Genomic DNA, 21,164 nt, shown 5'->3' with positions numbered 1-21,164 from the left:
GAATCCTTAAACACCCACTGGTGGGCGGTAGGGACCGGGTTGACTACCCCTGGACTAGATGGCCCTTGGGTCCCTTTCAACTCTACAAGTCTATAATTCCACCATCTGCTTCCCTGATAAGACTGCATAAGTAGTTGCAGTATGTTCTATCCTTGAGTTTTAGATATGTAGGGGAAAAACAATAGAGACTGATTCAAAAGGTCCTGGTTTATCAACAATGTGATAATGGATCCGTTTCAAATCTTTTATTTGGGTATATAAAAAAAGAGACACCTACTTAAATCTGATGGATCTCACTTCACTACCAGGTGACTAGTCTGAAAATAAACAAGTGTCTAGTAATCTAGTAATTGTAATCATTGATTTATTAAATTAGATGTTTATTATACTGTCTGGAAAATGTAGCTGAGACATTTGACCATGCAATTTTCTCTTTTACAGGAGTATACATATTTAAGCTCAAAAAAACCCAAAGTGAAAAAATAATGAGAAACACATGTCATGTTACAGCACCACAGAGCAAGGATATGAGGTTTTGTAGAGAAACAAGCTTAAGTGTTAAAATATCAGCTTGCTGATGGAGCCAGGTTTTTTTTTATTAGCCTTTGTTCTGTGGATTAGACATAAGTGCTGGCAAAACAACACCGTCCATGTATGTAGGCTAATCTAGACTGTTCAGCTGTTGTAATTTGTGTAATAAATTTTGAACTAATTTATGCCTCAATAGAATTCAGACGAACACAGCAATAACAATGCCCATTGATATTGTTTTCAAAATTATTTACCTTTTCGATACATGCACAGATCTGACTGTTTATAGCCACTGGTGCTGGCCTTGTGAACAGTTACAAAGTCACATTGTCTACAACCACCACAAATATTCTTGGAGCAGATTGCTTTTAAAAGGAGTTAATGAAGTAAAATATAAATCACTTGAAAGTGTTTTCAGAAGGTAAACAATCTCTCTGAGAGAGGGAGGTATTTCGTGCCACTACGTATCATGTGGAATGAAAGCAAAAGGAAGCCATGCTCACTCCATGGGTGGGGGAAGGCGTGTTCCTTTTAGGTACATCAGGATTCGGTAGTCATGAATTAACATAGAAACATTTTTTTCTTACAAGATGCATCCTGTAATTTAAAAAACAAACATATTTTTAATCAACTCTGAAGCAAGGATAAACCATTAGCGCACGTTATCTCCTTGTTGTGCACACATGGACTAAAAAGATACCAAGGAACCCATTAAGTGGACTGTTGATCCTATAAATCTTTATTTGAAAGTAAATTCCACTGAGTTCAAAATTGTTACCTTAGACTTGCATCCTGAAAAGTATGAGCTGAATTCAATTCTAGCTTACGCCAACACTTTGAAAGGAACATACTGAAATGGCAAAAGTTTTCATTTGTGTTTTATACAGCAAAAAGGGGCCTGTTCACTTACTACTCAGTGGGAAATAAAAACCCTTATCACTTAAAAATTAATATTTGGAGATACTTAATCCTGGTCTTGTCACTTGGCAAAGTTTATTGCCTGAAAACTTTTAACTGGGGATGCAGCTGCAGCTAGTAAACATTTTCACTTTGCAAACATTTACAAGTTGGAGAACAATTTAGCAGAGTGGGAACACCTTTGATGAAGAAATCCATTGTGGCATACAAGGTGCCAATACTCATAACTAACCAAATGAATTCCAGTTTCTTTGAAAAAAGCAAAGATGGTATAAGCATGAAAGCATTGGTTGTAAACTGCTCTCTTTCTACTGTAAATGGAACATGGGGACTACCAGTGAGCTGGAACTCACAGCATCCACTTTTGTTTTGTAGTAAGTAAGAAGCAGCATGCTTCCTGTTTTGCTACTTGATGTAGAAGAGTAGAAGAGTCCTCCAATATAGTGAAATGTTTATTTGGAATGCAGGTGGGAAGACTTACATGAACACTGCATTTTGAAAAGTTAAAAATAAGGGAAGAATAAAATGAAGTACCAGTATACATTTGTCTTTATTTCTGTATGCAATGTAGTATTAGGCACATAGCTTGGGGCACTTTCTAAAATAAGTCATTGGCCATTGTTTAGAATATCCTTTTGGCTTTTAAATACTGGTCAGGAAAACAAATGATGTAAAAATAAATGAGTAACTTTCTATGAAAAGAAATAAAAATGGATTTGCATCTAAAAGTGCAAGAGGTGAAGTACTTTAACCCTTTCACCAGACAATGTGGCAATATACATTATATTGCTTGTTTGAGAAGGCGGTTGGAATTTTATGACATAGAAAATTATAAATTACAATTAGTTTCCATAATCACTATATATATATACACAGGCCAGTTATGAAAAAAAACTGGTTTAAAACTTACAAATGAAAAACTTCACACAGATCAAAACAGTGAAAGTATAACAATTAACATGCTCAAGTGCCCAATTTTGATATTTAAAAGATATACCTTTAAAACACATGAACTGTAATTACATGAGCAGCATGGGCATTTCATTATATTTAGTTGATTTGTCAAAAGGATTACAGTGTTTTAAATATGAAGATTGTTCCAAAAATGTTTAATTTTATAATGCTCTGAATTAAAGTACATCTTGGTGAATGGGTTAAAAAAGGTGAATCACTTAAAATACACAACAAGCCATGTGCACTTCAAAAATATTCTAGTGTTTCACCTGTAAGGTATTGTTTCAAGCAAACAAGACTTAACAGAACGTATGGCTTTACAGTAACATCAATCTGTCAACTAAATTGTCGCAATAAATACTTAAAATCTCTACCCATAGACTTACATTTTGATCTGGTTTAAACAATACAGAAAACAATTACCAATTGAAAATCTGCTGTAAAATGTTGAACACCAAAAATTCTTTTTAAATCATTTTTTCAAAATCTAAAACCAAAACATTTAAAGGGCATTGCAGATGAACAATTCTTTGCCAAACTGAAAGAAACATGGACTTCAGATATTTTTAGGGTGAAATATGAAAACTGCTAAATACTTTGGTCACTAATTCTCAAATAGTTATGCCTCAAATACATTAGATTTGTGTATTCACTTTTTTATAAAACTATTCTTACAGCCATTTTAACTATGGTATCACTACTTTTGTTACTAGGGTGGCAAGATCTTATTTCACAGGCCACCCATCATTTAGAACAATACAATTATAAACATACGCAAAAATTTCTTGGTATTTCTCAATGTGCAATTTTTACACTTATGAATTTCTGTACAATGTCTTAAAATCTAGAATATAAATGTTGCTGGTCCTGATCCCTTGCAAATTAGTGCAGCATTGACTGGCTCCAAAATTACTCTAGATGAAATCCTCAAGAGACATAAATCCTTGCATATCAGTTCATATTCTTCAGCCAACAGCAGTCAATATCACATATCATACAGGTCCATTAACGGATGCTTCTGGTAGAAGAGCTTGTTGATCAGTCCTAAGAAGTTAAAAAATGTGGAACCAAGTATTAACACAGTGCACCTTTATATTAATTAAAAAATGCAAAACGAGGAAACAGATAAAAGTTGTGAGGCTTGGAGCCCTGCTGCCTCTTTCCCTGTGCATGTGCAGAGCACCTCTTTTTACCCGCTTGCCTGTCCCTCCTATGGCCATTTCTGGACAGTGAGTACTGACACCTTTTATTTTTCTAAGAAAAAAAGCACTGGGTAACACTTTGCTTTTCTAGCACCACAATCCTGAATTCCTTGATTCAAGAGATACTGTGGAATATGAGAACAGAAAAATGGGAGGAACCACTTTTGAAAGCACTAAATTTGAGCTGTTTGAGAGCCGGTGCAGGAATTTAAGGAAGGTGATCACATCAGATATTCTAAACCAGAGCTCTCCAAACGTGTCACAACACGTTAGTTGCAGTGTGTAGGTATGTCGTGCAAACGCTTGCTGCACTCCTCCTGGGGCTGGAAGGGGGTTAGTTTAACCGGTCACAAAACGATGCATGTCTAAAAACTGCCACCAACATGAAAAGTTGGGAAAGCTCTGCTCTAAACTATGAAATGAAAATATTTCGGCAGCAGTGCTCTAACGAAGCTTTACATGAGACAAGGGTTGTATTTAACTTTAGTCCTACTCAGAGCCACTGAAGTTAATAGACCTACCTTAGGTTCATTAAGTTCAGTGGGTCTACTCTGAGTAGGACTAGCAAGGGATACAGCCCAAAGTGGGGAGCAATCACAGAGACATCAAAAGAATCAGGCTTCAGGCCTGCTTATAGGCTCAGGTGGTCATGCTACAAGACAAAAGGAGATGGCCGAAGCAACTCAGTTACATTGCCTTACAAATATTTGGGGAGGGGTGCTCACAAAACAGTGCTTCTGCTTAAATGTTTGCAAGCAGGGGCCTTTGCCTGCTGTGGCCTGGGGCCATGCTCACCTTCATCCTTTGAGAGTGGCCAGTTACCTTTTCAAAGCCCATTAACACTTTTTTTTGGGGGGGGGGTCCCAATGCTTGAGGAAGCATCTCCCATCCCTGACAGGAGGAAGAAATCTCAACAGAGTCTGGAGAGTTGCACCAGCACCTGTCTCCTTCCCATCCCTCAATGTTAGTTACTGGGCCCCAGGGAAGCAGTGGCAGAGGACTCTTTGCAAACTCCCAGGCATGAACAGATATAAAATTCCCAGAAATGTTGGCACGGAGGAGAAGGGAGTTTTCCCCATTAAAAAACAGAAATTTGGGGAGAACTTTGTCTCTCCCAGTCTTCCTGTGCCAACCCAACAAAGCACTCATTTCCATAAAAATAGCAGGGGTGGAGAAGAGACCATAACTCAATTAATGTTAACCTGAAGTTTAATCAGCATCTTTCAAAGCTACCACTATGTTTCTGCTTCTTTGTATCTGTCAGACTTGTGAAAGATAGAGTACAAGTGCATGACTACTTCCACCCAACACAACAGTTTTTCATCCATAAAGCTTTTTCTTCCATTGTTAAATAAAAAGTTATAAGGTTCTTGGGACTGTGGTCCACATATCCTTCCTTCTCTGCTTTTAAATACCTTTTTATTTCCATTTGCCTTTGGTTGAATTGGATGGTCTGAATTTTTACTGTTTAAAACACTGTAATAGTGCTTTATTATAATTGCCTTATGCTGCTTTTAAGCTTAAAAATTTAGATAAAGTACTAATTTTTAAAAATGCTTGTGTGATACCAAATAAGCTACCTTTGGTTTTTTGACAAGGCAGAATACATATCCTTAAATAAAACCTTCATTCCAATGGTAAAAGAAACCACACTGTGAAAGGAATATGGCAATAAAGAGCTACCTCTGTTCTAGACTGCTGCTAGCAGGCTGCGGAGTGACAGGATTTTCTTCTGCAGCTTCTGTGTTCTCCTCCACCACATATTTACAAGAAGCATCTTGCGAGGTAGACAATTTTCCTTCCTCACTAAAGAAACAGGTTACAGTTTTATTTGTGCCTTCAACATTTGATATCATCATGCATTAGTGGGAGGCTTAGGTAGAAAGGGTCCAGAGGTCACATGCAAGTAGATTTTTAGAAATATGATTGAAACATGGAAAACAAGCACAAGGTTGTGGATTCTGTTCACATTCATCACTGGCGTCAGTTTATGTTCACTTAAAAGGGAACTGGACTGGAAAAAATGCAGGATGTAAGATTACAGAGTAGTAAAAAGAGGAATAAAGAATGTACATGGTGCCCAAAATGAAAACAAAAACAAAAACATTCATTATCCTTTACATACCGATAGGATTTCAACACTCTGAAGCCAAAAGTGAGGGGGAGGGGGGGAAAGAACAGAAAAGGAATGTAAAAAAAGACCATTAAGAAACTCTTAGAAAAAATAGCCCTTGGATTAAGCCCTATTTATGCAGCAGCCAAAAAAGTCATGGTTCATTACATGAGTCTTCTAAAGTGTGAGCTCAAACTTGCAGTCTGAAGTGGTCCAATCTGGACTCATTATTTCTTCCCCTACCCACTTGTTTGTACTAGGCCTCAGTCTAGATTAGAAACTGTTTGTGAGCAGATACATAAGCAGCATGGAATAAATTGTTCTGAGCTTCCCAAAGGAAAGAATAGAGTACAACTTTTGAAGAAAAAGGATAAAATATATAAGCGGATATCAAATCCTTTCCCAGTCCCCCCTCACTTTTTTGGGGGGGGGGGGAGAGAAGCATAATTCTCACATGTGTGCACTCTTTATAACTTAATATATACCCATGTATCTTCAAGTATTTGTACTTTAATACAAAATACTATCATGAAGCAGCCCTTAAATAAATAAAAGAGCAAAACACAGAACAGCAGCAAAGTGGGATGCTGACAGAATATAAATAAATAGCTTGCTAAGCAAATCATTAATTTGCACAAGTGTACATTCAGTGATAGATTCAGATGTATTTATGGCAAAACAAGATGGCATACAGGATTAAAGCAAACATGAATATAAGAACATTCAACTGGCCATGAATGTTCCTTATCATTGTTGGATGAAGGGGATCCAGACTGGCATCGGCTCCTACAACTTACCCTTCAGTATGGGCCTATGGAAATTAAGCAAACTTTGTCCCTTTCATATGGAGGAAGCTCAATTTGAGACATGGTGAATCTGACAGTCATATGTTTGAATTTTAAAAGAAACAGTGTAGAACTAGAGCATAGAAGCCAATAACTGCTAAAACAGAGAAAGGAGAATGTATAAAACTGCCTTATACCGAGTCAGACCACTGCTGCATCTACTCGGCAATGATCGGCAACCTCGCTCCAGGGTTTTGAAGAAGGGCTTTGCCAGCCTTGTGCAGAGTTGCCAGGAATTGAACTTGAGGCCTTCTGCATCAAAAGGATGTGTTTTACCAACGAGCTACAACCCTTCCCCAATAAAAGAGTCAGGACAGGACAGACATAAACTCATCCCCAGGACTCAAACTACTCCCAAGGGGACAACCAAAGGACAAGCCCACCTTTAAGCACCATTCATGGACAGTCCAATATTCCTTAATGCACAGTGGGGTTGAAGTATGCACATAGAATTACCAAGTATGCAGAAGAGCAGAACCACCAGCATAGCTTTCATAAGGCAAGTGCTGTCTAGCTTAGGTTTTTGAGTTCTTTGAAAATGTGTCCGTTATCATATGGATAGGGGGGATCCAGTAAACTGAGCTAGTCCACATGCCACACTAAGCCACGGTTTGAGACCTTGGCTTAATTGTGACCAACTCTTCCTCCTAAAACAGGTGCAATTTGGAGCACAAACAAGCCACAGTATGGATGCAGCTTCAAAAGTATCAATCTAAAGTGGATGAATAGGCAATAAAGTGATCCACAATGGGGGACGGCGACACATAATTCACATATATTTACGGGGTCTGAACTGGCAGTGACCCAATCAGCAAAGAGATCTTGGTGCCACTAGTGACTAACATGATGAAAAAGCTAAGGTCATCTAGAACAGCTAAAACCACTCCTTGCCATCTTGGCGTCAATTTCTGTTCTTCAGGACAGTGGGAGCCACTTTCCTTTTTTCTGAGCACTTATCCCACATGCATAAGTGAAGGCCACACCATAGCAGCCAAGCTGCAGGGGTGGGGGAAGCCACAAAAAGGACTGAGAAGCGATGCAAGTGTGCCCCCTAAGGTGGGATGTGCTAGAGGTCAAACTCCTCAAACAGCTGGAGGTAAAGCCTCTCTCAAGCCTAAGCAACCATGTTGCTTCTGTGTTGCTTCAAAGGAAAATTGTACTGACTTGAAGGGTGCCAGATAGGTAGTTGAAATCTTGGGGGCCCCGTTGTGTGCATGCTCTAGCGGGATGACAGTGAACTAGGGAAGATTGATTGTAATTTTCTTATTCAGGGCACTTGCCAGATCTTGGTACTGGTTTCTAAATGTGAGAAACAATTTTGGAATAAATTTAAACAGAATGACTTGCTCTCCTTTTATCTTCAATTTCTCTTTAAAATGCCAGCTGAGGATTTCGTCTCGTTGGGCTCTTGTCTGGAATTCTACCACGCAGTCTCCTAATATTTTAGCTCCCTTCTGGCCTCTTGGTCGCAATCTGTAAACTTTTTGAATCGTTTTCTGCAGTTCCTCTCTGTCCAGCTTCCACTGGTTTGTGAAGTCCTCTATCACCTGGTCTTTCAAACTCAGTTCTCCTTTGTCAACCTCCGGATATTTTCGTAAAATCAAGTGATTTTCACGCGCTTGCATCTGTAAAAAGGCCACAGATATCTGCGTGGCCTGTTCCTGTCGTTGAAGGTAAATTCTTTGTTGTTCAAGTTCTGTAATTCTGTCCGCCGCTGCTTTAACTTGCTCCTTGCATTCCTTTACTTCTTTTGTCGCCAATTGCGAGTCTTTTTGCACTTTACTAATTGCTTCCGTATTGGCTTTCACTGAAGCATCAATTCCATCCAGTCTATTGATCACTGCTTTTACAGAGTCATCAAGTGCTTTGACACCTGCTGAATTCACATCCAATTGGGTTTTTATTTCTGTCAGAGCTGTTATGAGTTGGTCAAATTGTGTTCCTTGTAGTCCTTGTTGCACTCCCTGCACTTCTCCAGGTTGTAGTATTGGATTGGATGCTCTCCTCGGTTGGGCCGAAGCAGCCTGTCTCGCTTTTTCCAGTTTTTCTTGGGCTTTAGATCTTTCCTTAGGCGATTTTTGGCTGCCCGACATCATTAAAGCAGAGTTCTTAGTCAACAGACTCCCTTTTTATTCTGCAAGTTGCAGCTGCAGCGTCAAGGTCAGTGTAAAGCAAAACAGTCCAACAAGCAAAGATAATCCCTGTAGAGTTCCCAGCAAGTATTTTACAGATGAATATACAGCTAGCTGCCTATAGATAGCGATGCCTCAAACAGCTTGGGAATTCCCTTCTGTTTTAGTCTTATAATGCCGCCAAAGACTTTAAAATCCAAAGATTTCCTTCCCCCTTTCAACACACAGGCAGAAAACTGCTTTTCCCCTACTCTGACAGGGCTCTGTCAGCTGCCAGAATAGATCAAGGGCTTTCTTATGCAAAGCGAGGGTTGAAAAGTTCAGTGCATTGTGACGTCAGCCTGTCTGGTTGCCGGGGGGGGGGGGCTCCCTTTCGGAGCAAATTGCCGCGGTATTCTCAAGTCCACTTTTTCCAAATTTTAGGAGTTTCAAGGTGACAGTCCACTCTCCCTTTCCTCTAAATTTGGGAGAGTTTCGGGTTGTAGTTTAGGAGATATTAATTTTTAAAAATCAATGTCCGATTGCAGCTGCTTGTCTTTACTTTCGATTTCAACGCAGCACTGGGGGGGGGGGAGACTTCCGAGTCCTTTTAACCCCTCTCTGCTTTTCCAATTCTTTTCAATTTTTTTAATAATCTTACTTACAGAGTCCAATTGTAATTCCACACCAATTTCGGAAGGATTTGCCGCTCATTTGGTGCCGTCTCCAGGCTGCACCTGGATGGAGTAGCGTCGTTCCGAGAGCCTGCCTACAACCCGCTCTCTCTCGCTGCCTCCAGGGGCTAGCGGGAAGCAGGGAGACTCTTCCTGGCTCTGCCGGACCCACGTCCTCAGCCAGCCCAGGCTGGGGTTTCTTCAGGGGGGGTTTTCAGCTTCCGCCCCCCCTATCTCCTCCAGGCAGGGGTCTTCAAACTCGGAGACCCCTTTGGGACGACTTTTACCAATGGCGACGAAAACCGGAAGTTGATTGTAATTTTCTTTCAAGATCAAATCAATATTATTTTGAGCCATTGTCACGGGGCCCCTTAAAAGCATGGGGCCCTTAGGCCGGTACCTACTCTGCCTATTTGGTAATCCTGCACTGCACTTGAACTTTGCCAAGTAAATGTTTGAGAATCTTGTCATGATGCTAAAATTCCTGTCAGAAAATTGAATCAAATTTGAAATGGAGAGGAACACAAAAAAAAGGTTTGTGTCTTAGAGAGGACTAGACCAGGCATCCCCAAACTGCGGCCCTCCAGATGTTTTGGCCTACAACTCCCATGATCCCTAGCTAACAGGACCAGTGGTCGGGGAAGATGGGAATTGTAGTCCAAAACATCTGGAGGGCCGAAGTTTGGGGATGCCTGGACTAGACAGTAGCAACTAGGAGGGATCACTTCCACAAAAGGGACAATGCTTGCTTAATTTTCAGAAGCCCCACCTCAAGAATGAATTGTAATTATTTACCTATCTCGCCATTTATAAATCCATCCCATATCTGACACACATTTATATGAACACGAACGAACACACACACACACACCTGCCACCAGGCTCAGCCAACACCACAAATATACAATGAGCAAGAAACAGTAAATAAGCTCCCACAAAATGCTTGGCCAAAAAGGTGCATCTTTAATCAGCACCAAATTAATACACTCATATTAGTGTCACATGTTCCAGATTGGACACCAACACTGAGAAAGCTCTGGCATCTGGACATCCTTTTCCAACAATAAAGGGAAATAGAATGGCTGTGTAACAGGATGAAAGGATTTTGCCAGTGAAAACATCCCAAAAGTGCAATTGCCAATACGAGCAGCTTATTTTGAGAGAAGAGAAAATGCTAGAGGACAAAACTGTTCTGGCCAGAAGACAAACTAGCAAGGATAACTTGAGAGACTAGTCAACCCTTGGGGGGGGGTCCATTTTAAGAACCACCATTTTTGGGAAGTGTTTTAGGGTCAGCCTCGTCACTTTCTATGTTCCACTAAGATGCACAGCATTTGCACACAACTTTAAAATGGTGGTGTCCTCTATCTAAAGTAACCAATATTTGAAATCATACAAAAATAGATGGAAAAGCTGTTAATTCAGATATGGAACTGGATTCTGTGACCAGGCTTTGCTAGTTATAAGCTGCATACTGTGCCAAAGTTAAGGAGAGACCGAATATTTTATTTAGTAAATGTATGCCCTGTCTTTCTTTTAAAATGCTCGATGTGTCTTACAACATAATTAGAACATTAGGGGGGAAAGTAAGAAATAAAAAGGCAACAGACAAATATAAGAGACAGAAGATGCAGGATTCAACAGCTGTTATGTCAGAAGATTGGAATTTCTAAATCTGGTCACTGAAATTCACAAAACAAAGGTATATGGTAAAACATTACACCTGGTGGCTACAATCAAACCACATAAAATCTTTAATTTTGTTGTAGGAAGTTCCCTGTTTTGCCATGGATTTGTTTTTAAATGCTTTTAAAATGGAAGATGGCATGCCAGGCTAACATTAAAAAAACTAAAATGATCTAAACCCATGCTCTGAATCAAAACAGTGTTCTCTTACCTTTTGAAGACAGCAGTTTCAGTTTTAGCATCTACAGTAAGGCTAAGGGTCTCCTTCATACTGCCATTCATTACTGTTTCAGTCACCTTGTCGGCATTTTCTACATCATCTTCTCCATCAGAACCAGCCTCCATTGCAATGCTTCCTGCAGCTGTAAATACAAATTTGAACAGCTGAAAAGGCTTCAGAGGCCAATACTGATTTTTATACAATTCTGGAACAATGTGTTTTTTTGCCATTTTTACAGTTGTTCATAATCACAAAATAGAAACATGATCGTTTAGATAACAAATGATAGATTAATAGAGTGTTTAATTTTCTATATTAACAACTCCACCTCCATTTTCTAGTCTATTTGGCAATTTGGATCACTTACAATAGCTAATCACATTTGAAGTCACATCAGAGGGTTTTATACCTCTTATATATCAATCAGTCATGTTATTTGGAAGAAATTCAGTGGCATAGTTTCAATTTCCATTATTTTAGAAAGCAAGACATGCTTATCATATTTACACAATTTGAAGTGTTTGTACATCATGAAAAACCATAGTTTATTCTGATGTGCAAAAGCCACAGCGCACTTTCCCTCCACACATGTAGCTGGGATGATGATGTAAACTGCATTATAAACTGATTAACACTAACCATGGTCTGTTTCAAACTTGGCTTGTTTAAACTAGAGACATATGGCAAACAGCAGTTAATTACAACTAAAAGCTACCAAAATCATTTCAGCCACACAGGAGGAACAAACACATGATTTGTGTTTTGTGCAAGTAATGATAAACAATAATCAAATACATGCACAGCCATATGTGTGTCTGCATTATTTAAGTGCTCTTACCTTCTGGTTGCGTTGCAAGCGCTACATTTGCACTGAGAGGATCCATGGGCTCTGTGCTGGTTTCCATCTCTATGGGTGAATTACTTCTTAAGGAATCTTTTGGACTTTGAAACAAAATGAAAGCTTTGATGAATTCCATTTTTAGTGTTTAGCAAAATAAGTATGTTGGAACTATATTTTAGATTGGTGAAGCAGTCTGCCAATTCTCCATCATGCGAGTAGATGCCTCAACATTTTGTGCTGACAATTTGAGAATTCTAGAAAACATTCATGTGAAATTGGAAGAAAATAAAAGGAAATGGAACATTTATCAATGTATATGAGTTTATGGGAGTTTATGTCTATTTGAAAGCTAAAGAATCGTTTATAATGTAAACTCTCCCCTTTGTAATTAGAATATGAAGGGAATAGATTGCAATGTGAGCAGAGAACAGCCTAAATTACTTGACTTCTACATATTGCAATCACAGAAACATAGAAATAGCTGGGGGGCTGAAAAAAAGCACCATGTTACAGAGGAGAACATACTGCAGGTGGTGCTGTGACCAAAAATAAAGTAATTTGTGTCTTTTTGGTGAGCGGTTGACAAAATAAAATGTTTTCATTCCCCATATATTTGCTTTGGGGCTGCTGACTTGAGTACTCTATAGCCATTCTCAGATGTCAGAACAAGTAGAACCAAGCAAGGAGACAACATTCCTGCACTTATGTCTCCCCCTGCCTACCCCACAGTTCTCCCTATAGCTCTCTTATCAATTCAGAGATACATATAAAGATTTTTACTTCCCGTAATAAAATTAACCTGCAGCTTTAAAAAGGCTCTCTGGGAATGAATCTTTGCAATTCAAGGTCTGCTTAAAACCAAATCCCTACACTTACAGACTCAGAACTCCAAATTTTCAGCTTAGCTCCTGAAAGTCATGAGCTTAACTCATCACTTTCATTCAAAATTAAATTCCATTTGATTCACAAGACCTGAAGCAACACAGTAATTTCCTACCTTAGAGAAGATGTGAACTCTGAAAAGGAGGCCCAGCCAGTTTCTTTTGCTGGCATTGGCTCTTCTGTGCTCCAAACGTCAGACCCAACAGAATCCAGATTCGTACCATGTGTTGTTTCCATAGGAACATCAAAGTTAGCTGACCAGTTAGGTGCTGGAAAGAATGATAGATTTATCATTCTAAAAAAGCAAAAAACTAAGAAAGCAAAAAACTGTCATAGGACTAGGACTTAAAATATTAGATTAAAACAGATTTAGGAATTCCTTGGGCAACTTAAGACAATGCACACCTCATTAAGGAACATATATGATTTCAAAAGTACAATACAGTGGTCCCTTGACTTACGAACTTAATCCGTTCCAAATGCACATACGTAGGTCGAAAAGTTCGTAAGTCAAAACGCGGTTTCCCATAGGAAAAAAATATTTGGAAAAATTCGTAAGTCGAAAAAACCGCATGTAAAAATTCGTAAGTCAAGGAGCCGCATTTAAAGCCGCCAATGGTTTCTGTTCGGATGTAGAAAAATTTGTAAGCGTGTGGCCATTTGTCCTGTTTGTAAGTCGAAACCTACGGATGTCAAGTAATTCGTAAGTCGAGGGACCACTGTATTTGAATATTCCACTCCACAACCCTCTGGATTTTAGATTTCTCCAATCCTAGCAACCTTCAGTCCTCCAAATTATGTTTCCTATTCCAAAGGTTTGTTTGAATGTTTCCTTTAACTCAAGGCAGAATGATCCTAAGGTTTAACTGGTTCAACAAATATTTGAGGCTCTGGTTCAGACTTGCCTTGTTTCAACCCCAAAGCTTTAGTCACACATCTGTGCTCAACACTGGCATCTTAGTTGCCACCATGTGTTTGATATACTATTGTTTATGTGGTTAATTTATCCCAAAATAAAGAAGGGAAGTTCTAACCAGCGAGTTCTGTCTCACTTTTGAGTGTTTCTGGACAACCTGTTTTTTTAATCATTCATCCTGATTTGTCTTGCAGGGAAATTAGGCAATGTTGGCTGTTTAATGAGCATTCACTCTGATTTGTTTGTTTGGGGGAAGGTTAAGATGACATTGCATCAAAGAATGTGTTATCCCCACACTTTCCACTGCATTACCCCATCACTTTACTTAATTCAAAAAAGTTTGATGTTTTGGGGAAGCAGGCTCCAATAAACTTTAACTGCACGAGCAGAGTTTACTGGTTTGCGAAGGAATTTCACTTGAAAATAATGGCAGTCTGGAAGTGCCTTTCCTGAATAGAATTATGCTTGTCTGAGTAGGCAGATTTCCACTTCCAGTATCTCAAAGTGCGCAAGAAGCAGTGGAATAAAAACTACCTACCTTCATTCAAATCTACTTCCATCTTGTCTTCTGTATTGGTGCTTGACTCGAACAAGTCCTGCTTTGTTCCATCCTCTTCTTCAGAATCTGTACTCTCCTCACTGTCTGTACTGCCTGAGCTTTTTTGAAAAAAACAGAACAAAAAACACAACAGATAAATAAATAAATATCGTTTCTACCACACAAGAGGGGTTTGCGGGTGGGGTTTTTTTTTTTTGGCCTTTTTTTGCCTTGATGATGCAAAAGACAACCACAGAATCTAAACTTTCCCACTGTTGATGGCAAAATTCCCACCAAACAAAACAATCTCTAGTTGGGATGTAACACTAAGCCAGGGATCTTGCTGGCTAGAGGGAAGAAATGAAACTGGATCTTTGCATTCTGGCAAAACATTAATTATGGTTTACTGTGACATGTGAATTAGGTCACCTGCATGACCTAGTTCAGTTATCTTCAACCTTCTCAGACTCAGAACCCACTTTTAACCTAAACATGAATTCAAGGCCCTATTTCTTAATCTTTCACCATATATTTTCATGGTGGGAGTCTCCTGTTGTGACCCAAGCCTGATTCAACCAGTTGAAGACGTGCGATCTTATGAAGACAATAGTAGCAGAGGAATAAGAATATCATCCTGATTACTGCTGGAATGTAGTATATTCATCTTTGCATTACTCTTCCTAAAAACACCTGGCACAAGCTTATCAGTGCTGAAATAGGTAAATCTATTAGTTTTTAGATTAAATTAGAGGCAAAGCATATGTTCTCAAAAGCAGTGTTCTCGAAGCCACCAACATGTGGGAGGCAGTGGAAGACAAGGAATGCCTGGCGTGCTCTGGTTCATGGGGTCACGAAGAGTCGGACACGACTAAACGACAACAAAAAGCATATTCTCTGCCATCTTAAAGTTACCTGGATCTTCTCTGAGATTCTGGTGCAAAAGCAATATGCTTCTCTTCCCAGATATCTTCTTCATCGGAACCACCATCATCAAACTGCTGTATTCTCTCCTTACAGCATGCCTCAAACAAAGCAATATTGCCCTAAATATCATAAAAAGCAAATAAATTACAAAGACTAAATTCACCACTCATGAACACTGAATATCACATTTAGGTGGCTAGTCATGATGTATGTTATGTTTAAAAAAACAAAAGCAACAACTCTGAAGTGTTACCCAACACAATTAATATTCATATCCCAAACTGGAAAGAAAAGATAGACTTCTGGCTAGAGATGTGAAGGCCCATAAAAAAACTGGAGAAATTAGGGGGGGAAATGCCCCCCTTTTTTCCTGAAGCCTTTTTTGTTTTTTCCCGAAAAATTAGAAAAATAAAAAATAGATTGTGGAATGTTTTATTTTAACATGATGAATAAAATATTTTAAGATAAGGGGTTCAAATATTTTATAAATAATTTTTTAAAATATGTATGGTATCAGATTATTCTAATTTCTGTGAGTTCAAGCAAGTCCCAGGTTACAAACTGAACTCTCCAATGCAAGAACAAGATACATTTCTTCCTTTAGGAGGTGCTGTTGTCACCAGAAAAGAAAAAGGTTTCAGTTTTGTTTTTGCATACGTGTGGTATGCATTGGTTCTGTTCCTCTTCACCAGGCATCCCCAAACTGTGGCTCTCCAGATGTTTTGGACTACAATCCCCATCATCCCTGACCACTGGTTCTGTTAGCTAGGGATCATGGGAGTTGTAGGCCAAAACATCTGCAGGGCCACAGTTTGGGGATGCCTGCTCTTCACTAAGCCTCAAAGCATTGGAATAAAATATAGAGCAACAAAAAGGGCCTTAAAGTATATGTGTTGTTGTGGCAATCAGAGAAGTGTTATGAATGAAAAAAAGAAATGAAAATATTTTAAACATTAAATGCTGTAAAACAGTCTTTAAAAAGTGAAATACTGTAAACTAATTTAAGCATATAGTAGTAGCTAAAGTGGTTAACAGACCACACACATCAGTGTGAGGAAATACATAAGCTCTCATGGGCAAAACATGGGAGGTGGAGTAAGCATGTTGCATAGCAAAGAGTGATGAATGGCAAGTTAAATTTCAGTTCCTGTTTGGATACACTATATTTTTAATATGCTAGTTGTGATAATTTTATGCCCATTAAAATTATCCAAAGTTATATTTTATGTTTCTAAGGTAACAGAATGACTTTCAATCTGGAAAAGAAAAAAGAAGTGCTAATGTAGCATTTTTTCAATTTTTCAGAAAAAAACAGATTTTTTTTCCAAGGTTCAGAAGTTCCAGAAATTTTACATCTCTACTTCCGGTAGAAAGTATTTTGTTCCATGTTTAAAGCAAAGTTCAGATGGTGTCAGAATACTCTGCTGTTGTTCCTTAAATTTAACATTAAAATTCTCAGAACATAATATCACCAGCTCATAGGTAGCTGACCACTTTAAACCGGTTGATTATGCCGCACTGGAGACTTCCTATGACCTCTCCAAAGAAAGGGGCAACTACTGTCTCACTCAATGAGTCCCCCCCCCCCAAATTTCGCATTGGTATCAAGGATTGGTGCCAAGCTGAGTGAAAGCAGTGTGGAAGCCCTGCATATTGCTTTCACTTCAACAGGTGCCCTCATCCTCTGGGAATGCAAGATCCCTCCCAGAGGACTCTGGGTTGATCTCATTTACTGGGAGGAGCACTTGCAAGGGAGAAGCAGCAAATGTATTTTCTCTACTCCTCACTGCAATTAGGAGATGGGGCAAGTTTTCCTCTGGAACACAAGGGAAGCCTCAAAGAACTTTAAACAGCTGACACTCCTGATCTGACTAGGAGAGTTCATAGCAGAGCCACAAAAAAGACCCAGCCTGTGGGCTGCCAGTTCACTATCTCTGCCATAGCACATTAGCTACCTTTATTACTCTGGATGGGCATTCACTGTATCTGAAAACAATAGAACAAATGGGAAATGACCATATACTAGAAAGAAGTGCTCTTAATGTTAATTAGTAAAGGTCCTGTCCCCAACTTGACGCCTTTGATATGCCTACTGAGGTCAGGGACAACCCTGTGCTCTTGCCAGCACCAAATGTGAAGCTGGGGAGCAGATGGTGGGGGACTAATTCCTAGAACTGCACTGTGACTCTGCTTCCAAGGTGCTGCAAGAAGCTTGGATGCACCACACCAAAAACAGCCCCAGGTTTCTACCTAATTTTGCAGTTGGGGGGGGCAAAGAACATCCTTTCAGCATGTTGAAAGTGCAACACAAGAGCAGGGCCAAGCCCAACTGTCTCCTTCAGCTCCAAGATTGGGTGGCAGAAAACTCATCATGGTGACCAAAATTATGGACCCCTACCCATCAATATGTTTCCTGAGAAAGATGCTTGAATCACTGCAGTGTTAAGACAGAAAGCCACAAAAACTCTCTTAAAATGTTCCTCTTTCCAAACAATACCACCAAAAAAGGCAGGGCCTCTCCACTCACACATAGAGAGAATGTGAACAAATAGTATCCATTTTGAATTTTACAATAGCTGCAAAAATATACTTACACTTTCATTTGTATTGAGGGTAAAATTGATGTCTGATACGCGATCAAAAGAAACACTGTGAACAAAGTACAAATTTATACACTAAAACAGAGAATAATAATAATAATTATTATTATTTATTATTTATACCCCGGCCATCTGGCTGGGTTTCCCCAGCCACTCTGGGCAGCTTCCAGCCGAATATTAAAACAGTACAGCATTAAACATTAAAAATTTCCCTAAACAGGGCCGCCTTCAGTTGTCTTCTAAAGGTAAAATAGTTACTTATTGCCTTGACATCTGCTGGGAGAAGAAATGGCATTCCACACAGACCCCTGAATTATTTCAGTTTACATCATTTTATGATCTCATGAAACCGGTACATTCTTTTCTACTACCAAACTTGTGAGCATTTTGACTGCTTACATACAAAAAAGGAGCCAAGACCTCTGTCACAGGCTCACAGAGCTGAAGAAACAAACAAAAAAACTATTGTGGAAAACAATCCTCACTACTAGTTACCTAAACTTACAGATAACCATGCTAAAACTGCCATCAAATCAAATATTCTAATCCAGGAAGAGAGTAAATGATGAAAAGATTAAAGGGTGGCCACCTTCTTTAAATGAAGTATTAAAGCACTTTAATTTGTCAGTTCCATATACTGAATTAAGCAACACAGCGATAACTTACTGTATGTTTGGCATGCAAAGGCATTCACTGTGGACTGCATCTCTCCCATTTACTCTAGGCAAAGACATGTGACCATATATTTTTCTTTATGACTCCCCCCCCCAAAAGCTGGCTTTTCCTCAGTTGGATTCCATGGATAACTTGTAGCAAAATCATTTTGTAAGCCTAACCCCAGAAGACTAGTAATCTTGTTCAAGTGTGTGCATGCATGACAGAGTATGTACGGGTGAGGAAGTGGGTGGCTCCACATGCCAAACAAGAATGAATCTTCACAGTAAGTAATCAATGTTCCATTCTCTTGCTTGGCATGAGAAACATCCACTGTGGGATGTGGAAGAACCCTGTATGATGCTGGATGTGTTGGATGAGATAGGTGGCTGTCTACTGCTTGTTAAAGACCACATGGCTGCTCAACAGATGTTGGGGGATAGGAACCTTGGTGGATAGAGCAGCAGAGGTGCCAGATGCAAAGTGGAGCGGACAGGTGTTTGGCTTTTCATGCCAATGGCTATGTAGACTGATCTACCATACCAACGTACGGCCATTGGAAGTCCAAACAACACTGAACTAGACAGACCAATCGACTGACTTGGTTAGAGGCAGTTTCCTATGACAAATGGTTACTCCTGGAGAGAATGTACAACAATCCCTCCTATTTCGTAGGGGTTCAGTTCCAAGGTTTACATGTATACATGAAAACCGCATATAGTGAAGCTGCCCTGAAGCTAGCGGGTGGAAGAAGAGATAAAGAACACCCACATACTCCCAAAGCTGGTGCACCGAGTGGGCTTCCCCCAGCAAGCAAGATCAAGAGCATAAAAGTTATTTTCATCCAAAATCTGTTTGGATTACCCAGCACAAAAAGAGCTTTTAAGTAGCTCTCTGATTTGCTTGCTGGGCAAGGCCCATTCAATGCACCGGCTCTAGAAGGCCAGCGATGTTCGTGTGAAATCTTGAGAGAACATCCCATAGCCTTCCAGAACTGGCAACAGGGCCGGCCCTATGGCCAGGCTGGGTGGTGCAGGGCACCACGGCGCCAGCCCGCCAGGGGGGCGCTGCGAGCTGCGCCCGCCTGCTGGCTGGCCGGTCCACCGTGCAGCTGCTCCCACGGCAACTGCGATGTGCCTACCTGCCCGCCGCGCAGCAGCACCTGTGGCAGCCGCGCTGCGCCTGCCCACCGCGCTGGGAAACGGGGGGGGGGGGCGCCGGAGGGATCCGGCGCACCACAGCGCCAGGGGCGCTTAAGACGGCCCTGAATGGCATGCTAAGCAAGCAAGGTGGAGATCTTGAATGCACCTTTTGCCAAGAAGACCTGACATGAAAAGAGCTTTTTAAGCTCTCTGCCTTGCTTGGGACTTGACTTGTGCAATTTCAGCCAACTGCATGTAACTGAAAACATGCAAGATGAAAGAATTACTGTACATGCTCCACTATTTTAGCCACAGAGAGGGTCTGATCACCACCATTAGCTACTCTGGTCTTTGTAGAGTGATATACTGAACCCATGGTGGCATCTGCTATGAATTCTGGTGCTTGGATTATTAATATTATTATTAGGAACATTCTATGAGAATCAGAAAATAGGGATTCTAAACTTCTCAACAAATTCTTATTGAAAAATGAAGATGCATTTAGTAGGATCTAAAGCAGAGCGTTGAAGAGCCTTTACCTGATCTATGGAGCTCTGGCTTTGTACAGATTGCATCACCAGATGCTAAAAATGATTCTCACTGGCTTGCATTATGCTGCTCTGCCATCTGGTGGCTGACTGAAAGCAATGCACCCATTTCAGATGAGCAACATTGCACTGAGTTTTCTTGTCCCCTTTTGGACAGATTGTCCTTCTTTCTTTTGAGTTCAGTTTCCCCAGGGCAAAAGAGATCTCAGTGATCCAACATGGTGGATGCTCTGGTACAATTTTTCTATTCCACTCATCTCTGCCTTTGGCAAATGGGACTGATAGAACTCACAGTGGACACTCCCACACTAAACGGGGAACTAGCCGTTTTCCTTTACTATTTGGAAAGTAATTGGGGGGGATTCACTGTTTCCATAAACAGATATGAAAACAAAACAATTGGTGCATATGCTTGCAGCCACCCACAGGGAAGAGATCCAGCTACAGTACATAAATTAACTCACATTTTAAAATTGGTTAAGTTCTTACCTGTTCCAAACCTCCAAGGGCACACATTTAAAATATAATGAACTGACAGTACCAATTAAATCTGTTTATATTATTGAATTCAAAGGATAAGCTAAACTGATCAGGTCTATTTACAGGTAGGTAGCCGTGTTGGTCTGAGTCGAAGCAAAATAAAAAAATTCCTTCAGTAGCACCTTAAAGACCAACTAAGTTTTTATTTTGTTCATGGACATGGACACTGGTACCAGAGCCTGCAATAAACCCAGATGCCAACTTTGCTGCCACATACACCCGGACAACATCATTACTGGCCCCAACAACATCCAACATACCATCTCAGGACTATTCAATTGCTCATCTTCTAACATTGTGTATGCCATCAAATGCCAACAGTGCC

General features: G+C 40.0%; 2 protein-coding genes across 9 annotated transcripts in view; both read right to left on the bottom strand.

Moving 5' to 3' along the window:
* Positions 1-1,247: 1,247 nt before the first annotated feature.
* Positions 1,248-21,164, bottom strand: part of PPP6R3 (protein phosphatase 6 regulatory subunit 3) — a 67,190-nt gene continuing 47,273 nt past the window's right edge. For all 8 annotated transcript variants that reach the window (XM_060276630.1, XM_060276632.1, XM_060276634.1 and 5 more), the window contains 8 exons: positions 17,950-18,004; positions 15,344-15,474; positions 14,432-14,550; positions 13,093-13,246; positions 12,093-12,196; positions 11,246-11,396; positions 5,289-5,411; positions 1,248-3,447 (listed from right to left, as the gene is read on the bottom strand). In XM_060276630.1, the coding sequence (XP_060132613.1) occupies positions 3,396-3,447; positions 5,289-5,411; positions 11,246-11,396; positions 12,093-12,196; positions 13,093-13,246; positions 14,432-14,550; positions 15,344-15,474; positions 17,950-18,004 (889 nt within the window). In that variant the 3' untranslated portion in view covers positions 1,248-3,395. The remainder of the gene's footprint in view (positions 3,448-5,288; positions 5,412-11,245; positions 11,397-12,092; positions 12,197-13,092; positions 13,247-14,431; positions 14,551-15,343; positions 15,475-17,949; positions 18,005-21,164) is intronic.
* Positions 5,418-11,237, bottom strand: LOC132592423 (uncharacterized). The gene is made up of 2 exons (XM_060276658.1): positions 9,749-11,237; positions 5,418-9,718 (listed from the first exon to the last, which is right to left on the bottom strand). The coding sequence occupies exon 2, from the start codon at positions 8,657-8,659 to the stop codon at positions 7,802-7,804; it is 858 nt and encodes a 285-aa protein (XP_060132641.1). The 5' UTR covers positions 8,660-9,718; positions 9,749-11,237; the 3' UTR covers positions 5,418-7,801.

Source organism: Zootoca vivipara, chromosome 1, assembly GCF_963506605.1.
Source record: "Zootoca vivipara chromosome 1, rZooViv1.1, whole genome shotgun sequence".
Taxonomy (NCBI): domain Eukaryota; kingdom Metazoa; phylum Chordata; class Lepidosauria; order Squamata; family Lacertidae; genus Zootoca; species Zootoca vivipara.
This window is presented reverse-complemented; position numbering and strand designations above follow the sequence as displayed.

What these genes read in the sequence shown, in the direction of transcription:
- LOC132592423 (XM_060276658.1), bottom strand. Translation starts at nt 8,659, where the DNA reads ATGATGTCGGGCAGCCAAAAATCGCCTAAGGAAAGATCTAAAGCCCAA.